The sequence below is a fragment of the Lepidochelys kempii genome, chromosome 1 (assembly GCF_965140265.1).
Source record: "Lepidochelys kempii isolate rLepKem1 chromosome 1, rLepKem1.hap2, whole genome shotgun sequence".
NCBI lineage: Eukaryota > Metazoa > Chordata > Testudines > Cheloniidae > Lepidochelys > Lepidochelys kempii.
This window is the reverse complement of record NC_133256.1, coordinates 216,241,510-216,259,223: the sequence shown is the minus strand read 5'-3', so window position 1 is coordinate 216,259,223 and position 17,714 is coordinate 216,241,510. Positions and strand designations below refer to the sequence as shown.

General features: G+C 49.7%; 1 protein-coding gene across 1 annotated transcript in view; it reads left to right on the top strand.

Moving 5' to 3' along the window:
* Positions 1 to 11,527, top strand: part of A2ML1 (alpha-2-macroglobulin like 1) — a 38,123-nt gene extending 26,596 nt beyond the window's left edge. Inside the window, exons 24-36 of the mRNA XM_073313270.1 lie at positions 5 to 181; positions 418 to 499; positions 687 to 843; positions 2,869 to 2,943; positions 3,172 to 3,334; positions 4,693 to 4,907; positions 5,224 to 5,439; positions 5,727 to 5,854; positions 5,999 to 6,089; positions 6,517 to 6,585; positions 8,935 to 9,037; positions 10,258 to 10,299; positions 10,969 to 11,527. Of these exons, the coding sequence (XP_073169371.1) occupies positions 5 to 181; positions 418 to 499; positions 687 to 843; positions 2,869 to 2,943; positions 3,172 to 3,334; positions 4,693 to 4,907; positions 5,224 to 5,439; positions 5,727 to 5,854; positions 5,999 to 6,089; positions 6,517 to 6,585; positions 8,935 to 9,037; positions 10,258 to 10,298 (1,517 nt within the window). The 3' untranslated portion in view covers position 10,299; positions 10,969 to 11,527. The remainder of the gene's footprint in view (positions 1 to 4; positions 182 to 417; positions 500 to 686; positions 844 to 2,868; positions 2,944 to 3,171; positions 3,335 to 4,692; positions 4,908 to 5,223; positions 5,440 to 5,726; positions 5,855 to 5,998; positions 6,090 to 6,516; positions 6,586 to 8,934; positions 9,038 to 10,257; positions 10,300 to 10,968) is intronic.
* The last annotated feature ends 6,187 nt before the right edge of the window (positions 11,528 to 17,714 follow it).

Here is a 17,714-nt window from a genome sequence, read left to right as displayed (position 1 = left end):
CCAGGTGACATCATGGGGACGGCGCTGCAGAACCTGGACCAGCTGGTGCAGATGCCCAGCGGCTGCGGAGAGCAGAACATGGTGCTGTTCGCCCCCATCATCTACGTGCTGCAGTATTTGGAGAAGACAGGGCAGCTGAGTGAGGAGTTGAAGACAAGAGCTGTGGGTTTCCTGCAAACAGGTCAGTTAGTTTTCTTGCTCCTCTCCCTAATGCATGGTGTCCATCTCAGCCTCTGTGCTCAGTAGATGTCCCCAAACAGTGGGCAGATGGATTGGGGCAGGAGAGGTACTGTGAACTCTGTGGCTTTCCCCTGGTTCTGAGTGAGCCAGTTCCATGGCTGGTCAGTTTCTGTGGAAGGGGCAGGCCTGGGTGATTTTTGACTCAGATGTCTCCAGTTGTCTTTCTCTCCTGCTCAGGGTACCAGAGGCAACTTCAATACAAACACAGAGATGGTTCCTACAGTGCCTTTGGAGAGAGCGATGGAGAAGGCAACACATGGTGAATACTTAGCCTTTCTCAATAGTACAGTAATGAATTGCCTCCCACAATGCTGGTACTACCTTTGTCGACACCCCCCCCCCCCCCACCGCAGCCCTCACTCTGTCAGTATCCCACTACGCATACCCACCCGCCCTGGCACTGACTCTCCCTCCTCTCACTGACTTCTACTCCTCCTCTCCCCCAGGCTGACCGCATTCGTGACCAAATGCTTCATTCAAGCCAAGCAGCACATCTTCCTAGATGACAAGAACGTTGAGGATGCTCTGAAGTGGATAGCAGGGAACCAGCAGGCCAATGGCTGCTACGCCAACGTGGGGAAACTCCTCCACACGGCAATGAAGGTAACAGCCAGCAAGGCCTGGCCCTCATTCAGTAATCCCTCCTAGTGGGGCTGTCATTAACTCTAAGGGAGTGGCCCGGTGACACTACCTGGACCCTGATGGAAGGCCAATGGTCCTACCCTTGACTCTAATGTAGGGCCTACTGGCGTGACTCCTCTTTTGTTCTCACCTCTTCAGAGTTAGGTGGGAAGGATATGGCTGTTGTGTCCAGATAATCCCCTTTTTAGTGCTAGCGGTGTGATCCTAAATAACCAGAAGCCCCTCCCCACAACTGTTCCCACCTTCTCCTAGTCCACTTCCCCAGCACCTCCTCCCCCACCACGGAGGAGAATGGGTTATTCCATCTAGGGCTCTCCAATAAACTCCCCTTCCCCCAGCACTTTAATGATCTCTCCCATGTTTGAGGCTCACTCTCACAGATGGAGGAGAATGTTCTGTCCCACCTTACCCTCTGGTAACCCCACATTAGCTGTGTGACATACCAAAGGTACAATCCAGACTAATAAGTAACTGTGTGACCGCCAGCCCTGTAACTTGGGGTGCCCTTTACAGTGCCTTGCTGCCAAGGGGGCTGGAACAATTTGTATAGTGGGGGAGCGGAGAGCCATTGAACCAAACTGTAAACCCTGTGTCTGATGGAAACCACTTCATTGCCAGGAAGTGCTTCTGCACCCCTAGTTCCAGCACCTAAGCTTGCTGCTGTAGCCTCCAGCCTAGACTGCTCACCAACAGCCTCCAGCATCCCAGGTGTGTGTGCATGCGTGCGTGCTTCAGCCAGCCACACCTTGCTCTTACCACACTAGGTTATATTGCAGGGTGACCCCAGCTCACCCCCGTCCTAGATTTCCCCCCCTCTCCCTCCCCCGTCAGAAGTCTATGTCCTGTACTGCCCAGTCCTCTTCTGGACAATACAAGTTTATATAAAGTCCGTTTATTTCTTTAATAGAAATAATAGCACACAACTTGCCACCCCAAATGGCATTGGGGTGAAATTGGCAGTGGTGAAACACTGGAATGCATTACCTAGGGAGGTGGTAGAATCTCCTTCCTTAGAGGTTTTTAAGGTCAGGCTTGACAAAGCCCTGGCTGGGATGATTTAACTGGGAATTGGTCCTGCTTCGAGCAGGGGATTGGACTAGATGACCTTCTGGGGTCCCTTCCAACCCTGATATTCTATGATTCTATGATTCCCAAACACTTCAATTTAAACACACTGGATTAGACAAAACAATAATCAAGTTCATTAATTACATAGAGACGGATTTTAAGTAAGTTACAAGTAATGAGGCATAGGTCAGAAATGGTTACAAGAAAATAAAGATGAAACACAACTGGTGCTTAACGTAACAAATTACGTTAAATTCAAAGCAAAGTTTTCTCACCAGTCTCACTGACCAAACTTCTGAGGTCAGAATCCCTTCTCCCAGAAACCAACAAATGCTTGCTTTGTCGCTTCAGGTGCCATGAACGCAATGGACAGAAAGAGCGGGTGTGTCTTGGGGTGTTTGCCCTTCCTTTTTATAGTTTCAGCCCACCTTTTGAAAAACATTTCCAGCTGGGTACCAGGAGATAAAAAGTCTATGAGGAAAGATATTCCATGCTGCTTTTTTGTCACCTGCTTGAGCTTCCTTTCTCCCCTTCCTGCTTGATGACTCTGTTTACTGCTTAAATGCAAATTAAGCAGATCACACATTCCTTTGTTTAGGACAGACCGTTCCCTCCCCCCTCCCCCCGCCCAACTTCAGCTTCGGTAGGGCTGTGGGTTTGGCACATGGGTTAATAATGTCATCTAGGGAAATCTTCTAACTTCACATACAATGTTGCCATATGTATTTTACTAGGGCAATAATGAGCTGCGAATTATGAGTTTTCAAATGGTACCTCACAAGGCATACATCGTACAAAGATTATTACAATAGTGTGTGGAATGTGGTCATGGGTACCTTCTATCACAAGGTGCCACATAGCAGCTACCATTTGGGAGGTTCATTTCCCCACCAACCTCTTTCTCTCACTGATCTGCAGGGTGGGATAAATGACGACATCTCTCTGGCTGCTTACATCACTGGTGCACTGCTGGAGGCAGGAAAGCCACTCAATGTGAGTACAGTGCTGCCTACACACGGCCTCGCTCACTCCTCTCCTCTTGTCTTAGTTCTAGTGCTTCCATGGGCCCACCTGTTCCTCTGTCATGCACAGCGGATAGTTATAGCCGAAACGTACCCAATCTTCATGACCATGTCAGGATTTGGTCACTATGGAGCTGTCTCCATTTTTCTCTGCTCCATCTCCTATGTTAGGTGAACTCCATGTTTCTTCCTGTTCCAGGACCCAATGGTGAAGAACAGTTTGCAGTGCCTCAGAAATGCTTCCTCCAAAGCCACTGATCTCTACACCCAGGCACTGCTGGCGTATGTCTACTCACTGGCTGGAGACACTGTGACAAGGCAATTACTGCTCACTAAGCTGGACCAGCAGGCCATCAAGTCAGGTACCATGGGGCAAGAAGCTGCCTGACTCAAAGCACTAGGACGCCCATGACTATAACAAAAATTCCACCAATGCTTAGGGCCAGGATGCTTTCCACAGAACCAAGAACATTATTGGTGGAAAAGCCCTATGAGCTCAGGCAAGATTGGTCCTTGCAGCACATGTTCTAGCATTTTGTCCTGTCCCTGGGGCTTTTGCCCCTTCCCTTGAGCGACTGATGTGCTTTTTCCTGCCTCCGTTACAATACAGTTTTTCTTTCTTCTTTCCATTTCATCCTCCTCAGTCATATCCCCTTGCACCACACTAAGTAATTCCTCTCCTCCTAAGTGCACTGCAACTAGTACCAAGTCCCTGCATCCCCTTCATCATTTCTTAGCGAAGTGATACAGGCTTACTCCTACATTTTCAAAAGTGGCCTCTAAGTTTCAGGTGTCTCAAGTCAGGCATCAAAACGTTGAGACAGCCAAAATCAGTGGCTGCTCTTGAAAATGTAGGTCTTGGCTCTTTCCTCATCAATCCCTCCCTCCAGCCCCCTGATAATCTGTTGTTTGTTTGTCAATATAGTTCTCCTATAAAGTGGTGCCCAAAGCAGGAATAGTCTAGATTCAGTCCCCCCTGTGTAGGGGAACTATCATTTTTCTGCTCTGCTCCGGAATGTGAATGTGCTATCCAACACTGTACTGGCCTTTTTCATAGAATCATAGAATATCAGGGTTGGAAGGGACCTCAGGAGGTCATCTAGTCCCACCCCCTGCTCAAAGCAGGACCAATCCCCAATTTTTGCCCTAGATCCCTAAATGGCCCCCTCAAGGATTGAACCCACAACCCTGGGCTTAGCAGGCCAATGCTCAAACCATTGAGCTATCCCTCCCCCCCTTAGCTTTATTAAGCCTGTCACTCTGCAAACTCGTATCTAATTTGCTGTCTATTGTCCCTGCCAGACTGGTTTTGTCCCCAGAGAGTATCTGTATTTGGGATGATTCCCCCTTGTTGATTTATCCCAGTTTAGTCTTATTGTGTTAAATTCTGCTCGTTCCCATCCATCAACTGGCTTTACTGATGTTGCATCATGATGGGACCTGTTTGCATCACACTCCCTGCTGGAAGGCATGGGTGATCCCTCTATTTTGATCATGGCAGTGATGTGATGTGGCATCTCTATCATGAATACTACTTAATCACTCAGTACACTGACACAATAGCATTCCCGTGAGGATTTCCCCACCCAGATTTCGGGTATGGGCTTTTTTCAATGTCGCACATGAGGTGGGATGTAACCATGAAATTCAGCCTGGATTGCAGTCCTGGACCCAAGCAAGTCCTGTTCTGAGCCTCAGGTTCTTGTTTATCCTCCTCCAGGAGGGCAGATACACTGGAGCAGGAAACCAGCCCAGCCTCCCACTGAGTACAGCTGGTCCCAGCCCAAGTCTGTGGATGTGGAGTTAACCGCCTATGTGTTACTGGCTCTGCTCGCTACAGAAAAAGCGTCCAAGGAAGAGATTGCTTCTGCCACTGGCATTGTGGCATGGCTGGCCAGGCAGCAGAATGCCTATGGGGGCTTTGCCTCTACCCAGGTAACAAACCAGCTTCTCTCAGAGCCAGACACCATGTCTAGTCAGGGAGAGCAACAGGCTGGGATGTCCACTGAGGCCTGAATCTCTGTGCTAGACTCTTACTATGCTCAGAGGCTGTCTGTGAGAATCCAGCTTCTGGTGCCCCGAGGAACAGATCCCACTGCACTGTGGGGCTGGGAGCTTGAATCCCACTGTTAATATCCCGGGGAAAGGATCCCATGGTTCTTGAGCTCTGATGGAGGGGGTGGGGATCCATGTGCCAGCGCCCTGAGGAGTGGATCTGCACTCAGTGATGAGATTGCCTTTCCTTTCCCAGGACACTGTGGTTGCTCTCCAAGCTCTTGCTAGATATGGAGCAGTGACATTCATCAAATCCGGAAACGTCTCTGTGACAGTGAAATCAGGAAAGAACTTCCAGCAGTCCTTCCATGTGGAGGCCACCAACCGACTGGTGCTGCAGCAGCAGCCTCTCCCTGACATTCCTGGAAATTACACCATACAAGCAGCTGGCACAGGCTGTGTGTATGTGCAGGTGAGTGGTGGCTCTCTTATGAGAGAGGCCAGGAGGATGTCATGGAAGGGGGCACTGCCTGGCTCAGGGTCATGAGGGAATGGGATATGCAGCCTTTCACTTGTAATGGAGCCTCAGATCGGAGGGCTGGAGGGATTGCAGAATGGGGTATGGATCCTTTCACCTCTAGGGAATCAGGTCAGCACTGGCTAGCTCAGGATCCTCTTGGAGGCAGTGGCAAGGATATAGTCTCTTGCAGGCTTGCGTGACTCTATTTGTTGAGTACTTTTCTGTGTCTCTCCCATCAGACAGTTCTGAGGTATAATGTGCCTCCCTCAAAGAATGCAGAGACCTTCACCCTGAGCGTGGGAGTAGGAGAGAACAAGTGTGAGAAGCAAACACTCCCTCGCTTCCTGTCCCTCAACATCAGCGTCAGGTGAGAGTGAGGAGCTAGAGAGGAAGGGAATGGAGGGGGCAGGGTGACATGGAGGAGGGCAGAAGGAAAAGAGGCAGCAAGATCGGGGAAAGGGCAAAGTTAAGGTGGATGTAACCTACATGACCTCCTGCCTTTCACCTCCAGTTATGTGGGGAGCCGTGGCACCTCCAACATGGTCATTATCAAGGTGAAGAACCTGTCTGGATTCACGCCTGTCCGGGGCACCAACTACTTTGTAAGTCGCTTCCCATAACCATTGGCCTGTTGTCCCTGGTGACCAGATACATGTGTTGCATGGAAGCCAGCTCAACCAACAGCCAGGGAGCGCAGACGATGGTCTCAATGCGGGCACTTACCATTGGCTCTGTCACTGGGGTGAAAGTCGGTTCCTGGGGGTACTTTCTACTGCTCCCTGACCCCATAAAACTTTAAACACTCCCCCCCCCCCCCCCCGACTCTATGGGTTGTTTCCCATTCACTCCTGTGTGGGTGAGACTCCCTGGGAATGAGCTGGGCTATTGGAGGAGATGCTGGTCAAGAGGTAGGGGACACTTTTCACACACCCCAATCCCTAGAACGTGTCTTCCATGGGTGAGACTCTTGGGAGAATGAGCTGGGGTGTTTTGGGGTGAGACTCTAATGCTGCAGTTCCCCGTCCCCAGCTCCAGCAGCAGCCATTTGTGAAGAGAGTGGAGACTGGGCCTGAGGATCTCACCATCTATCTGGACCAGGTCAGTGCTGGAACAAGGTAGTAGCTTTGTTGCGTCTACACAAACTAATTAACACCTACATTGTAGGTCTCATACCAGCAGGTGAGAGTGTTGGGTCCCAGTGGACCTGAGTTAGTTTTGAGGGTCCCAGGCAGTTTATATGGGAGTTTAAACTGGAGGATGTGACCTGATCTCCGACAAGAGTCCCATCCTCCTGTGCATCTCTGAGACACTGCCAACCCTTTACTCTCTCAGCTCACCCAGCTGGCTACCCAGCTCATTATATTCCCAGGATGGCAAACGAGGAGCAGGAGGAATGACTGTACTAACTGCATCAAGCCTCTGACTCAAGCAAGGTTCACCCCCTAAAACAAAAGTTTTTGTGTGCATTCCCTTAGCATGCTAATCTGGGATAACTCCAGTACGGTCTACAGACCCCCTGACAGCTACCTACTGTATGAGAGAGACTGAGTGTCATGCCAGCTGCTGGAGTCTCCTAAACTCTGGGATTTCATCCCTTCTCCTCAATAATTTTGTTCAGAACCTCATTCTCCAAGCACTCCCCAATTCCACATATTCAGTTGGTCACACACTGTATATTTCGAACACCCCGCCCCCTCCCTCAAGGAACAGCATTGTCCCCCCCACCACCCCCGCGCGCCAGCAGCAACCGTCAGTGATCTGACAGAACACTATGACTACCTACCAGCTGTGACAGTTGACCCACTGGCATCCAAATGTTCCCTGCCACTACCATGCTGCCCACATTGGCCATCATGGTTCTTAGATGAATTGACACCAAGGGCTGGTGGCTGCAGTGCCAGTGCGGGGAGGGAGGGTACCTGCTCCAAATCATACCGAATTACCAGTTGCAGTCTAATGAAAACACTTGTATTGATGCCACAGTGGTGACTGCAGTAAACAAAATTGTTCTCCGGAACCATCACCTTCATCAGATCCCATCTGAGGTAAGTGTGCTGATTCAGAGCTGCTTCGTAAACACAGGCTGGCTCCTCTTCACCACTGCTTCAAACCGCACACCTCAGGGTGCAAGCATGGGGATTGTGCCTCTAGCTCTGAAGAATCCTCTTCCTGCTTTGCTGAGAAGATGGAGTTGAGGCCATGACAGCCTGCGGGGGGCCAAGCATTATATATGCTGGAGCAGCAAGTACAGCATCCTTCTCACTGTGTCAGAACTGAGTTCGTGTCTCTGTCTAGGACACTAGAAGGCACCTGAGAGAGAACTATGCTATCACCTGTGATCTCCTCCTTTGTCTCTCATCTGGTCAAAGCTGGTGGGGAAATGCTTGGCCCACTGCTGAGCCTCCTTCAGAGAAGGCACTTTACCTATCACTCAGAAGCATGCAATAATCCAGCCCATCTTCAAAAGGTCACTCGTGTGTGAATCTAGACAGACATTTCTCAAGGAAGCCAGAGCTGGTGCGTAACACAGCAAGCCCGTCTCTGAGCAGGATGAACTGAGAAGTCTGTTATGCTGGCAGTCTGTTTGGTACAGGATCCATTTCAAGCTTCTAATGCTGACTTGACCTGGTCTTGTCCCCTTAATAGCTTTGTTACATCAAGATCCTTCCATTCTTCAGGGAATGACCATGGCAGCTACGCTCCTCGACATGACCGCTAACTGAATCAATGTGTATAATCGAGAATCAGAAAGAGCCTTTTCAAGAATAACCTCCAGGCTTTGGAACACCCTCCCACAGGGATCAGAAAAGCTCTGCTTTCAGATCATGCTAGAAGACTCACTTTTCTTGGAAAACATCCCTGAAAGAGCTAATAAACAAGAGCAATGGGCTCCAACATAGTAGCAATGTTTAGATAAAAGAGCAAGGCAGAGAATGTGCCTGTCACTTCAGGACAGATCCTGCTCTTTCTACAGTCCATACTCTGGGCTCAGATAAATACCATGGTATCTAACAAACATTCATAGATAGCTAGATAAACATTATTGAAATCCTGAGTTAAAATCTTACCACTGCCTCAATAGCCAGTTCCGTCTATCATTAAAAAACCAGAACATCCCTGATATTCAGCACACACGTCTCTGCTGATGTCTTGTTGGTAATGTAACAGCAGGGGGCCCTCCAGGTGCATCAATAGGAAGTTCATCTGCAAAAGCTGTGTGGGGAGCCCAGGATTTGAACAGCAGGGGTGGGGCTCTAGGGCAGGACAAAGGGGCATTGGCAGAGCTGTGTGGGGAGCCCAGGACTGGAATGGCAGGGGGGGCCGGGGGCTACAGTGCAGGACTGAGTGACATTGGCAGAGTTGGGGTGTGGGGGAGCTTCCTTAGTGCATGCTCAAACCAGACCTTGTTTGTCCCTCTGTCTCTTATTTTCTTTCTCTCTCTCACAGCTGAATAAGGAGACTCAGACATACTCCTTCACCATGAGCCAATACATTCCAGTGAAGGATCTGAAGCCAGCTGCAGTCAAAGTCTATGATTACTACCAGCCAGGTGGGTTAGGATATGATTTGTGTCAAATTACTGGCAATTTTGCCGAGGAAACGTTGCTTGCAGATTTTAGCTATTTCATTTCAGGTGATTTCACACCCTTTTGATTTTCAGATTTTGTGTGTGTGTGAAATTCAGTAAAACAACTATTTCCCCCCAAAATGAAAAAACAAAACCGGAAAATGTAAATTCCCTTTTGCTTGAAAGGAGCTCTTTTACATTGTGAAAAAGACCCGTTTCAGGGCAAAAGTATTCAGAAAATCACAATGTATTTCTCAGCAGAATGGGCCCAGTTTTGAATGGGTGACAAAATGCAAAAAGTCTCACAAACGAAGTAGTTTCACCTCTACTGTGAATATTTCATGCACCTCTAGGGATTATTATTTATTTGTTCCATATGCACTGTAGAGCCCCCTTTAACATAAAATAACTTTGCCATCAAAATGCTGCTTCCTTCTCCTCCTCCCCCTGCAACATGTGGAATTAATTCCCCTCCAAAATACAAATACAAGTAAATTGCAGAAAACTTGGAGAGTCAAATTCAGTCCTTGCCCAGGGGCAGGTTTTTGGCTATAAAAATGTCATCACTTTAAAGTCCAGGATGTCACAGCTGAGCAGCACTAAAAATGGGAGCCTCACAAAGATTCACAGTTTCTCAGTGGAACCTAGTACACCCTTGGCTCTAGGAGGTCCTGAGATCTCCTACAGAAAAGCTCTTTTAGGTCCTGTTTGGTTTTTAGTCAGTCTCTCTCCCCCACCCCCACCCCACCCCATTGTGACTCAAGATATCTAAGACACTTTGATTTACAGCCAGTCATACTTTCAGAAATTCTCGGACCATTTCAAAAGTAGATTTTTCTCACATCTGGCACGTAGACAATACCTCATGGTGATGTTAGGAATAAAGATATAATTGACAGTCTTTTGAGACAACCTGCGTGATGCATCCATCCCAAATGCATGCCAGTAAAATCTCCCCACCACACGAACATTTATTTGCTCAGATTAATTTTAAACTATTATTGAGTCTCCTCCCCCTGTTCCTTACTTTGCTCAACCAATGGTACAGTCTGAAGATGTTGGAAAGTTCAGCCATCCAGAGCATGGCTGTACCTTCGGTGACCTGGGGGAGGGTTGTAGTTCATCTGGGAATCGGGCTTCTCTTCTTTTCCCCCAGCTTGTGTCTGGTGCTGAAAGTAATTGTCTCTTTTCTTCGGTTACAGACGAGCAGGCGACGGTGGAATACGCAGATCCATGCCAGTGAGGTGAGCATGGCTTTCATGGAGTAGTATGCACCATTATTGTGCAACCTAATACAAGCACAGGCATAAGGTGAAGAAAAGAAGCACTTCTCTCTGAGTCAGTGCTGATCCCAATCCCGGGGGGCTCTGTGCTGCAGGCAGCGGTATGGATGTCTCAGTAGGGAGGTCCTCTCCCATCTGAGTCACTACTGACCCGAGGGCTCCAGTGTGTGATAGGGGGCACAGTGCTGCAGGGGGTGCTGTGGGTGGCTCAGGAGGGGCGCTCTCCCCTCTGAGTTAGAACCTAGCCCGATGCCCCGATGTGATGCTAAGGGCGCTGTGCTACAGGGAGTGGTGTGTGGGATGTAGTAGAGGGTGGTCTCCTCCCGAGTCTGTACCTACCCTGGTGCCCCAGCATGATGCCAAGGGCAGCTGTGCTGATGGAAGTGCTGTCTGTGAGATAAGATGAAAAACTGACTGGCTGTGGTCAATAAAAGATCCCATGGTACTATGTACAAGAACAGGCAACTCCTTTCATCTCCTAAACTGTTGTGCAGTTTTACTAAACAGCTGCCACATTCCACCCCAGAAGTGGCTGCTTCCAGCCCCTGAGTGTAAAGTGCTTTAAGACCCTTCAGAATGAAAGGCACTAGGGAAATGTGTGTAAACTTACTTTTCCCCCCTCTTTTTCAGGGGATGAGATAGACACACCTTGTCCCCGGTGTAATTAACAGGAATTCCTGGTTCTTCCATTGCACTTAACTTCTGAGCCAAGGGGGAAGAGAATCTCTATCTACACTGCTCACATGCAGCTCCAGAATGCATCAATTAAACCTCTCATCGATCCAGTAAGGGGGTGGGGAAGGAAGAGGTTATAGGGTGAATAGAAGAAACCTTCATTCCTCTCTGTATAGAAGGAAAAGGAGAAGGGCTGAGTGCCACACAGAAGGCAATCTCAAGGGAATACACAGGGGGCCTGGGCCAGTTGAGAGCTAGGTAACCCCCTTTAACATTCTCCTAGAGAGAGGGGTGGGAAGCTACAAAAAGAGGAATCTGGGGGATGCACCCAAAGGGAGAATGCAGGGCAGTTAATGTTTGGGTACTGGGTTGATGGAGCTACTGGGAGGGCTAGGAAATACCTACTGAGAATTACAGTGTGATGGATGTAGGGTTAGTTTGCTAGGAGGGGTCAATCTCACATCATGGGACTATATTCATATAATCGATTTACATATTGAGAGTTGTTAATAAATTGCAGTTTTGGATGTCTTTTGGCATATATGTCTGGTGCTGACCCTAATCCTGTTGTTCCTGTGAGGGCAGCCAGGGTTGGGATATGTCTGTGCTCACTTGTTACCCCCTTGTCTGCAGTCTCCCCAGAACTGGCAGCAACTTTGTTGCCTCCTCAAATCAAGGCACTGAGACTCAATGAAGTATATGGCTGTGAGCATTGTGGATTATGTCCGCAGTGTGGGTATGCCTACAGGACTGACCAAATCCTGGTCCAGCCTGCACTGCCCTCCGTGTAAAGCCTGTGGTGGTTTGCCCAGGGCAACCTCTTCTAAGGTTGCTCCACAGTCCTGTTCAGGGATGCGGAGCGGGGTCCCCCGCAGGACACGGCTGGGCTGGTTGGGCTGCAGCTGTGGAATCCCTGCAGGTGGTGATGGTGCTTCTCTGGAGTCTGCTGGGAATTCTATGCTGAGAACGAGGTGTGACTTCTGGTGTTCTCAGTTGGACCAGTGATACCAAGAGGGCAGACTCTTCCTCACTGCTATTGTTCACTTCTGTCCAGCACCCATCCCCAGGGGGAGCAAATGAAGCACCAATCCCAAGGTTGGAGTAATGACGGGCCCTGCTGTCTTCAGATGGGAGAGTAGGTTGGTTGCCACGCAGGCCTAGAACTGGACAACTGAGCCAGCTCCAGCTGGGAGTTGGACACTTCCTGAAGGCTGGACATTACTGCTGCTGAGGCAGGGTTGGGAGACTTGACAAGGGGCTAAGTCTTGCCTGTGGGGTGGGAGAGGCCCCTTAGCGAAAGGGCAGGGGCACAAATACCCATCATCGTCCCCAGGATGAAAGCCGAGGCCTGCAATGGCAGATAGTGGCCTGCTGTCTCTGGGTTGCTGGGGCTCAGGAGGAGTAGGAATGGGAAGAAGTAGCTCTCCCTGTGCCCATGTTGTTTTCCTCCCTATTTCTCCTCTCCCTAAAGGCTCCTATCTAGGTCTCCCTTTTTCTTCTCCTTGTTCTTCATCTTCTCCTGGGTCTTTTGACTAGAGGGGAGGAGGAGGAGGACTGCCTGCTGCACTGCGATTCCTGTAGGCAAACGGAAAAGAGCTGGACAGGAGGGTGCCAACTGGGGATGATGTACCACAGGAGCCTGATCGACTTGCCTTCTGCTTCCTGACGAGCGGGCCCACAACTCGGCTCGTCGAGGGTGTAGGGTGGGGAGTAGGGTTGAACGGCAAATATCAAACCGTTAGGGAAATGGCCAGAACCACCCATGTTACTCAGTAAAACTCTCATAGCTTCACCTATTCTAGGCAATGCCACAGCTTACTGTATAAATACCCAGGAGTCATACATATTGCTGGGTACCCACCAAGACAGCTAGATGGGCTACCAATAAATATCCCTGAGTGAGACATTAATTCAATCCCATAAGTGGTGTCAGGAGGTGGCAGAGCTCCAGGTGGGCACAACATGCCTAGGATGGGGAACTGGGGGTGTTGATTTCAATTTGATTGGAGTCTCACCCCATCTGCTCAATGTTGGGATCATGTCCTCACAGACGAGCTATTGTTTAATGGAGCTGCATGCTCGTGTGCACAATCCCCCCAGATTCAAATGCTATCTGGACTAGCGAGTGCCTCAGCTGAGGAGCACACCCTCGGAGCTCAATACAGTGAGGAGCCAAAATGAAAAACAAACTCTTAAATGGATAAACGTTGAACTCAGAGAAATGGGTTTCTTTAAAAACAACACATGCTAGAGCCCTTGTCAAGCGTGCTACTCTTCAGCTCCTGCCCTGGCCCGGAGGCTACCCTGACTGACAGTTACTCCCCCTTCAACTGCTGGGGAATCTTGATTCCCCTCTCCTGAGCCTGTTCGCTTTATTGGGGCCAGATGTCTACCCCTACAGCTCAGCAGAGGGAGCAGCTTACTGGTGGAGGGTCTGAGGAAGGGAGGGTGAGAAAGGAGGGGTGATCACTCTAGTTCCTTTGACACCTGTAACTCCTATGTGCTGCCTTTTCTGGGAGAGAATCCCCTTGGTCTCTCTCCTCATCCATCTCCTCATGTTTGCTGGGGGGTGGGGGAGAGGGCATATCCTGCAGAATTAGCCAATGACAGCTGTCCTGGATTCCATCCACCAATTGACTTGCAACAGTCCTATAAATGGTATAACAGGGTTCCACCCCATTTGTCTTCCACAAGCAGGCTCAGAGAGGCCTCAGGGTTGTGCAAAACCCGAGTCTTTATTTACTTAAGGTTGTCCCACCACCAGTGTCCATCTATATATAAGCTTTACAGGTTTGGTTACTTCCCTTACAGGCAGTATCAGCCTTCAGCTCCCTCCCTGACTGACTTCTCCCTTGCTGCCCTCCCTCTTTCTGGCTCCCTCTCAGCCTTTATTGCCTGTGGCTTGTCAGGCCAGCAGGTGTTGCCAATCCTCAGGCCGGCATCAGGCCTTTTCCATCAGCCCCAATCTGTTTCCCTTGACTGGAGCTGACCGGGCAAGGGCTAATTAGGTGCTTCTGCACCAGCACCCTGCTACAATGGCCAAGCTGGCTTTTCTTAAACAACTTCTAGCCCTTTGCTGCTCAGTGACCCAGGCCTGGTCCCCACCAGTGGTGACTTGTCCCTTCGTTCTGGCTGCTGATGAATTGCCCCTTGTGTCCCCTGCTGTGAGTGCTTGGGATAAAGATGGCAGATATGTCACGCAATTTAGTGCAGGGACTGGATGGCTCCTGGATCCTGGGGAATGGGGTAGGGGTCACCTATAGGAGCGAGGGTCTAGTCAAACTCCTCACAGCAGTAACTAAATGTTTCCCTTTTCTTACCACAGTTCTCTTGCCTTTGTGAATGTGTGGGTTTTGATCGAATTCCTAGTGGTTCAAGTAGGCCCCTTTGTTGGCAGTCCTTCGGAAAGAAACCAATGGTGGAATGGGCACCATGAACTGGACTCCTCTCTCATCTCCCGGCACTGTCTATACCAGCTGAAAAAGCATTGCAACAAGCTGTTGCTAGGAATGTCTTGACTTTGTAAAGCCTGTACATCGCCTTGTGTCCACACACATCAGCCATCCCAGGCTTTTTACAAGTGTTGGTTCTACCAATTGGTTTTAGTGCCTGGGATCAGGTCTTCAGCTTAGATCTGGTTGAACTGGCACCCTCTAGAATGGTTTCTTCCCCAGTGCTGATGGGTAGCCACAATGGTTGCATCTGCCCCAGTTCAGCTGGTTCTCCTAAGACCTACGTCTATCAGAATCTCAGCCTCTGGATCAACAGTGGCATGAGGAGAATGCACCTAGACACACAAAGGAGCAGGAACAGGCTTGGGAGCAGAGCCAGGCTCAGTCTGTTCCCCACATATATGCTTTCCCTGGTAAATGGTGCCACCTGTGTGGAAGCCACTCCTAGCTGTAACTTATTTGATTGATCTGCACACATGGCTTCCCCAGAACCACAGATCTCACATAGGACACAGCCCAGTGCACTTGATCAATTCACCGATGCATCCACTGACAGCTGAGCCCCCACTATCCTTGTGCCACGTGCTCTGCATGTGGGCAGAAGCTTTGCTTCTCCCATGGATTTCTGGACCTGGTTCCAGTTCCTCTTCGTTAGTACTAGGGTTGGTCCCAAGGCAGAACATTCAGATTTGGATGTAGGTCTTCAGCATCCCCAAGTTCAGGGGTGTCCAGATCCGGTGTTTTTGAGTTAGCCTGTTATACCAGTTTCACAGGCTGGATCTAGATCTGAACTTCTGCAGAGCCTTCAGCTGTTTAATATCCAGCTCTGAATCTTGTGGCTCACAGCTGGGAGGCTTGGTTCAGAGAAGCCTGCAGCTGTTGAGGTGTTGGTCAGAATCTCTCAGATCAGCAAGTTCAAGTTCTGGAAATCTCAACCGGAACAAGGATTCTTCCTCACAAGATATGCTCCAGCTGCAGGGGGGAGGCCCTTGAGGAATAGGCTTTTTCATTCTGATGTTTTTGGATTTCCAGTTCCGGGCAGTGCAGAGGCAGCTGTGGAAATGGGAACGTAATGTGGTGGACAGGGTTTGGGATCACAACAGTATGACAAAGTGGGGTTGGTAGCAAAGGTTTGGGTTTAAAGTTTAGGTATTCACATTCAAGCTTGGGACAAAGATTCCAGGGATTGGGTGGCTGGTTTTCGACTTTGCTTTGAGTTTTTGGGTGAAGGTTTCCAAACTTCAGCTGAGTTAGGCAGAAGATTTGGGGCTTCCTGTCTGGGATTTGGGCAGTTCCAGTTGAAGGGTTCAGAGTGTTGCCTGATTTTATGGGAGATGAATAATATTGTGTAGATAATATGGGTTATAGGATCACCAATTAATCTGATCAGAAGATAATAAGGTTTGTGTCCCAGAATCAGGCTACACAGAATTCACAGGGACCCTCGGGATGTGTGTAACCCTTCTGCCAGGTGAAGCCGGCAGCAACCAGGGCCGGGTTCAATATCTAGGGGTTTCTTTCCATTGACATGACACAGAACTGGCTTGAGCCACCACCCAGTAACCTGGGAAAATTACACACCACCCCTAGGCGCCTCTGAGAGACAATACTTCCCCACTCACAAACACAGAGTCTGAGCGTAGAAAAGAAACTTTTAATGAAAGGAGGGAAATCACCTGATGTTAATTAGGGAAAATGCCACAAGCAGGATTCTTAATCATAAAGCTGTGAGCAGGACACCCACCCCAGCATGCATGGGGCAGTGACTTCCGCCTCATGTTCTTGAGTTCTACAACCAAAGGTTCCTTTTCTGTGCCCCTCTCTGCTGACTCACCACACCCCACTCACAGTGATCGTCCTTGGTCAGTGAGGACCCAGGGTTCAGAGGCGCATCTGTGTGAGTTCACCTCCCACTCAGGGAAGAAGGCATCTTGCTTGCTCTGCCATCAGAGCACTTTCTTTGGCTGGCCACCCCGTCAGCCACTGCTCCTCACTGCCCTGCCAGCCTCTGCTTCTCGCTACCTAGCCACCCCGCCAGCCGCTGCTCCTCTCTGCTGGCCGTCCCGCCAGCCACGGTTCCTCCCTGCCTCACCAGCCGCTCGTTCAACAGCTGACTGTCAGTTACCTTCTGCTGCCTTTTTGCTATGACCTCTGCACATCAGTCTGTTAGTGATTTTCAGCTCTTTGCAGACTGGGCAGAAACACTGCCCCACCACAACTGAGTTCAATTTTGATGAAGGTTTCTGAGTTGGTTTCAGGTTTCAGCTTCTTTGTGTGTGGACTCAGTAGAGAACCAAGGATTAATGGGCCACAGAAGGTATGTCTACACTGCAATTAAAAACCCACAACTGGCCTGGGTCAGCTGACTCTAGCTCACAGGGCTCAGGCTGAGGGGCTGTTTATTTGAGGTGTAGATGTTCAGGCTCGGGCTGGAGCCTGGGCTTTAGGATCCTGTGGTGTGGGAGGGTTATGATAACCCAAGAACAGCTGGCCCGAGAACCCAAGTCAGCTGGCACAGGCAAGCCACAATTGTCTAACTGCAGTGTAGACATAAACTGAACTCCTCTCTAGCTCCAGGTCATGGCGAAGACTCTTTGGCAAGGGATAGCATGTATGTGGGGAGTTTACACTGATGTTGGCTATGTTTCAGGTTAAGGTTTCATTGTTCAGTCTGAGCTGTGGGGCCATTGTCTGAGTTTAGGGAGTGAGAACTGAGATGTGTTCTCATTCAGTCCAAACTCTCTCTCACTCGATCCCTGGGGACTCTATCATGAAGACAAAGTTACTTTCACGTGAGGCGGCGGAGGAAGTGAGACACATTTTCCAGCTGCTCTCTCTCCATAAAAGAGATCTTATGCTCTGAGGGATGGATGCCAGTAGCCCCACTTTAAACCTTCCCTTTGCCTGAAATCTGTGATTCTCCCATGAAAACCACCAGCATAGGTCTGCCATGAGCCAATAAACAACAGCCGAAGAGTGCCAGCCATGAACAGAGGGAGGCTGGGCCTACAGCTGAGAGAACTCTCTGACCTGCCTGTTGCTGCTCCTGCTGCTTTGTTTTCCTAGCATGTTCTCCACCCTTTACTTGGCTTTCAGAGACGGTGTGCTCCATTACAGCAGCGTAAAGCAGGAGGAGCTCCACTGAAATCAGGGACTGACTGAGTTACATAAGTGGCACTGTCCTCTCAGTGTAGCCAGACTGTCAGGGCAGGAGCCCGGCAGGGCCCCTGTCAGTGTCATGTCTTTCTT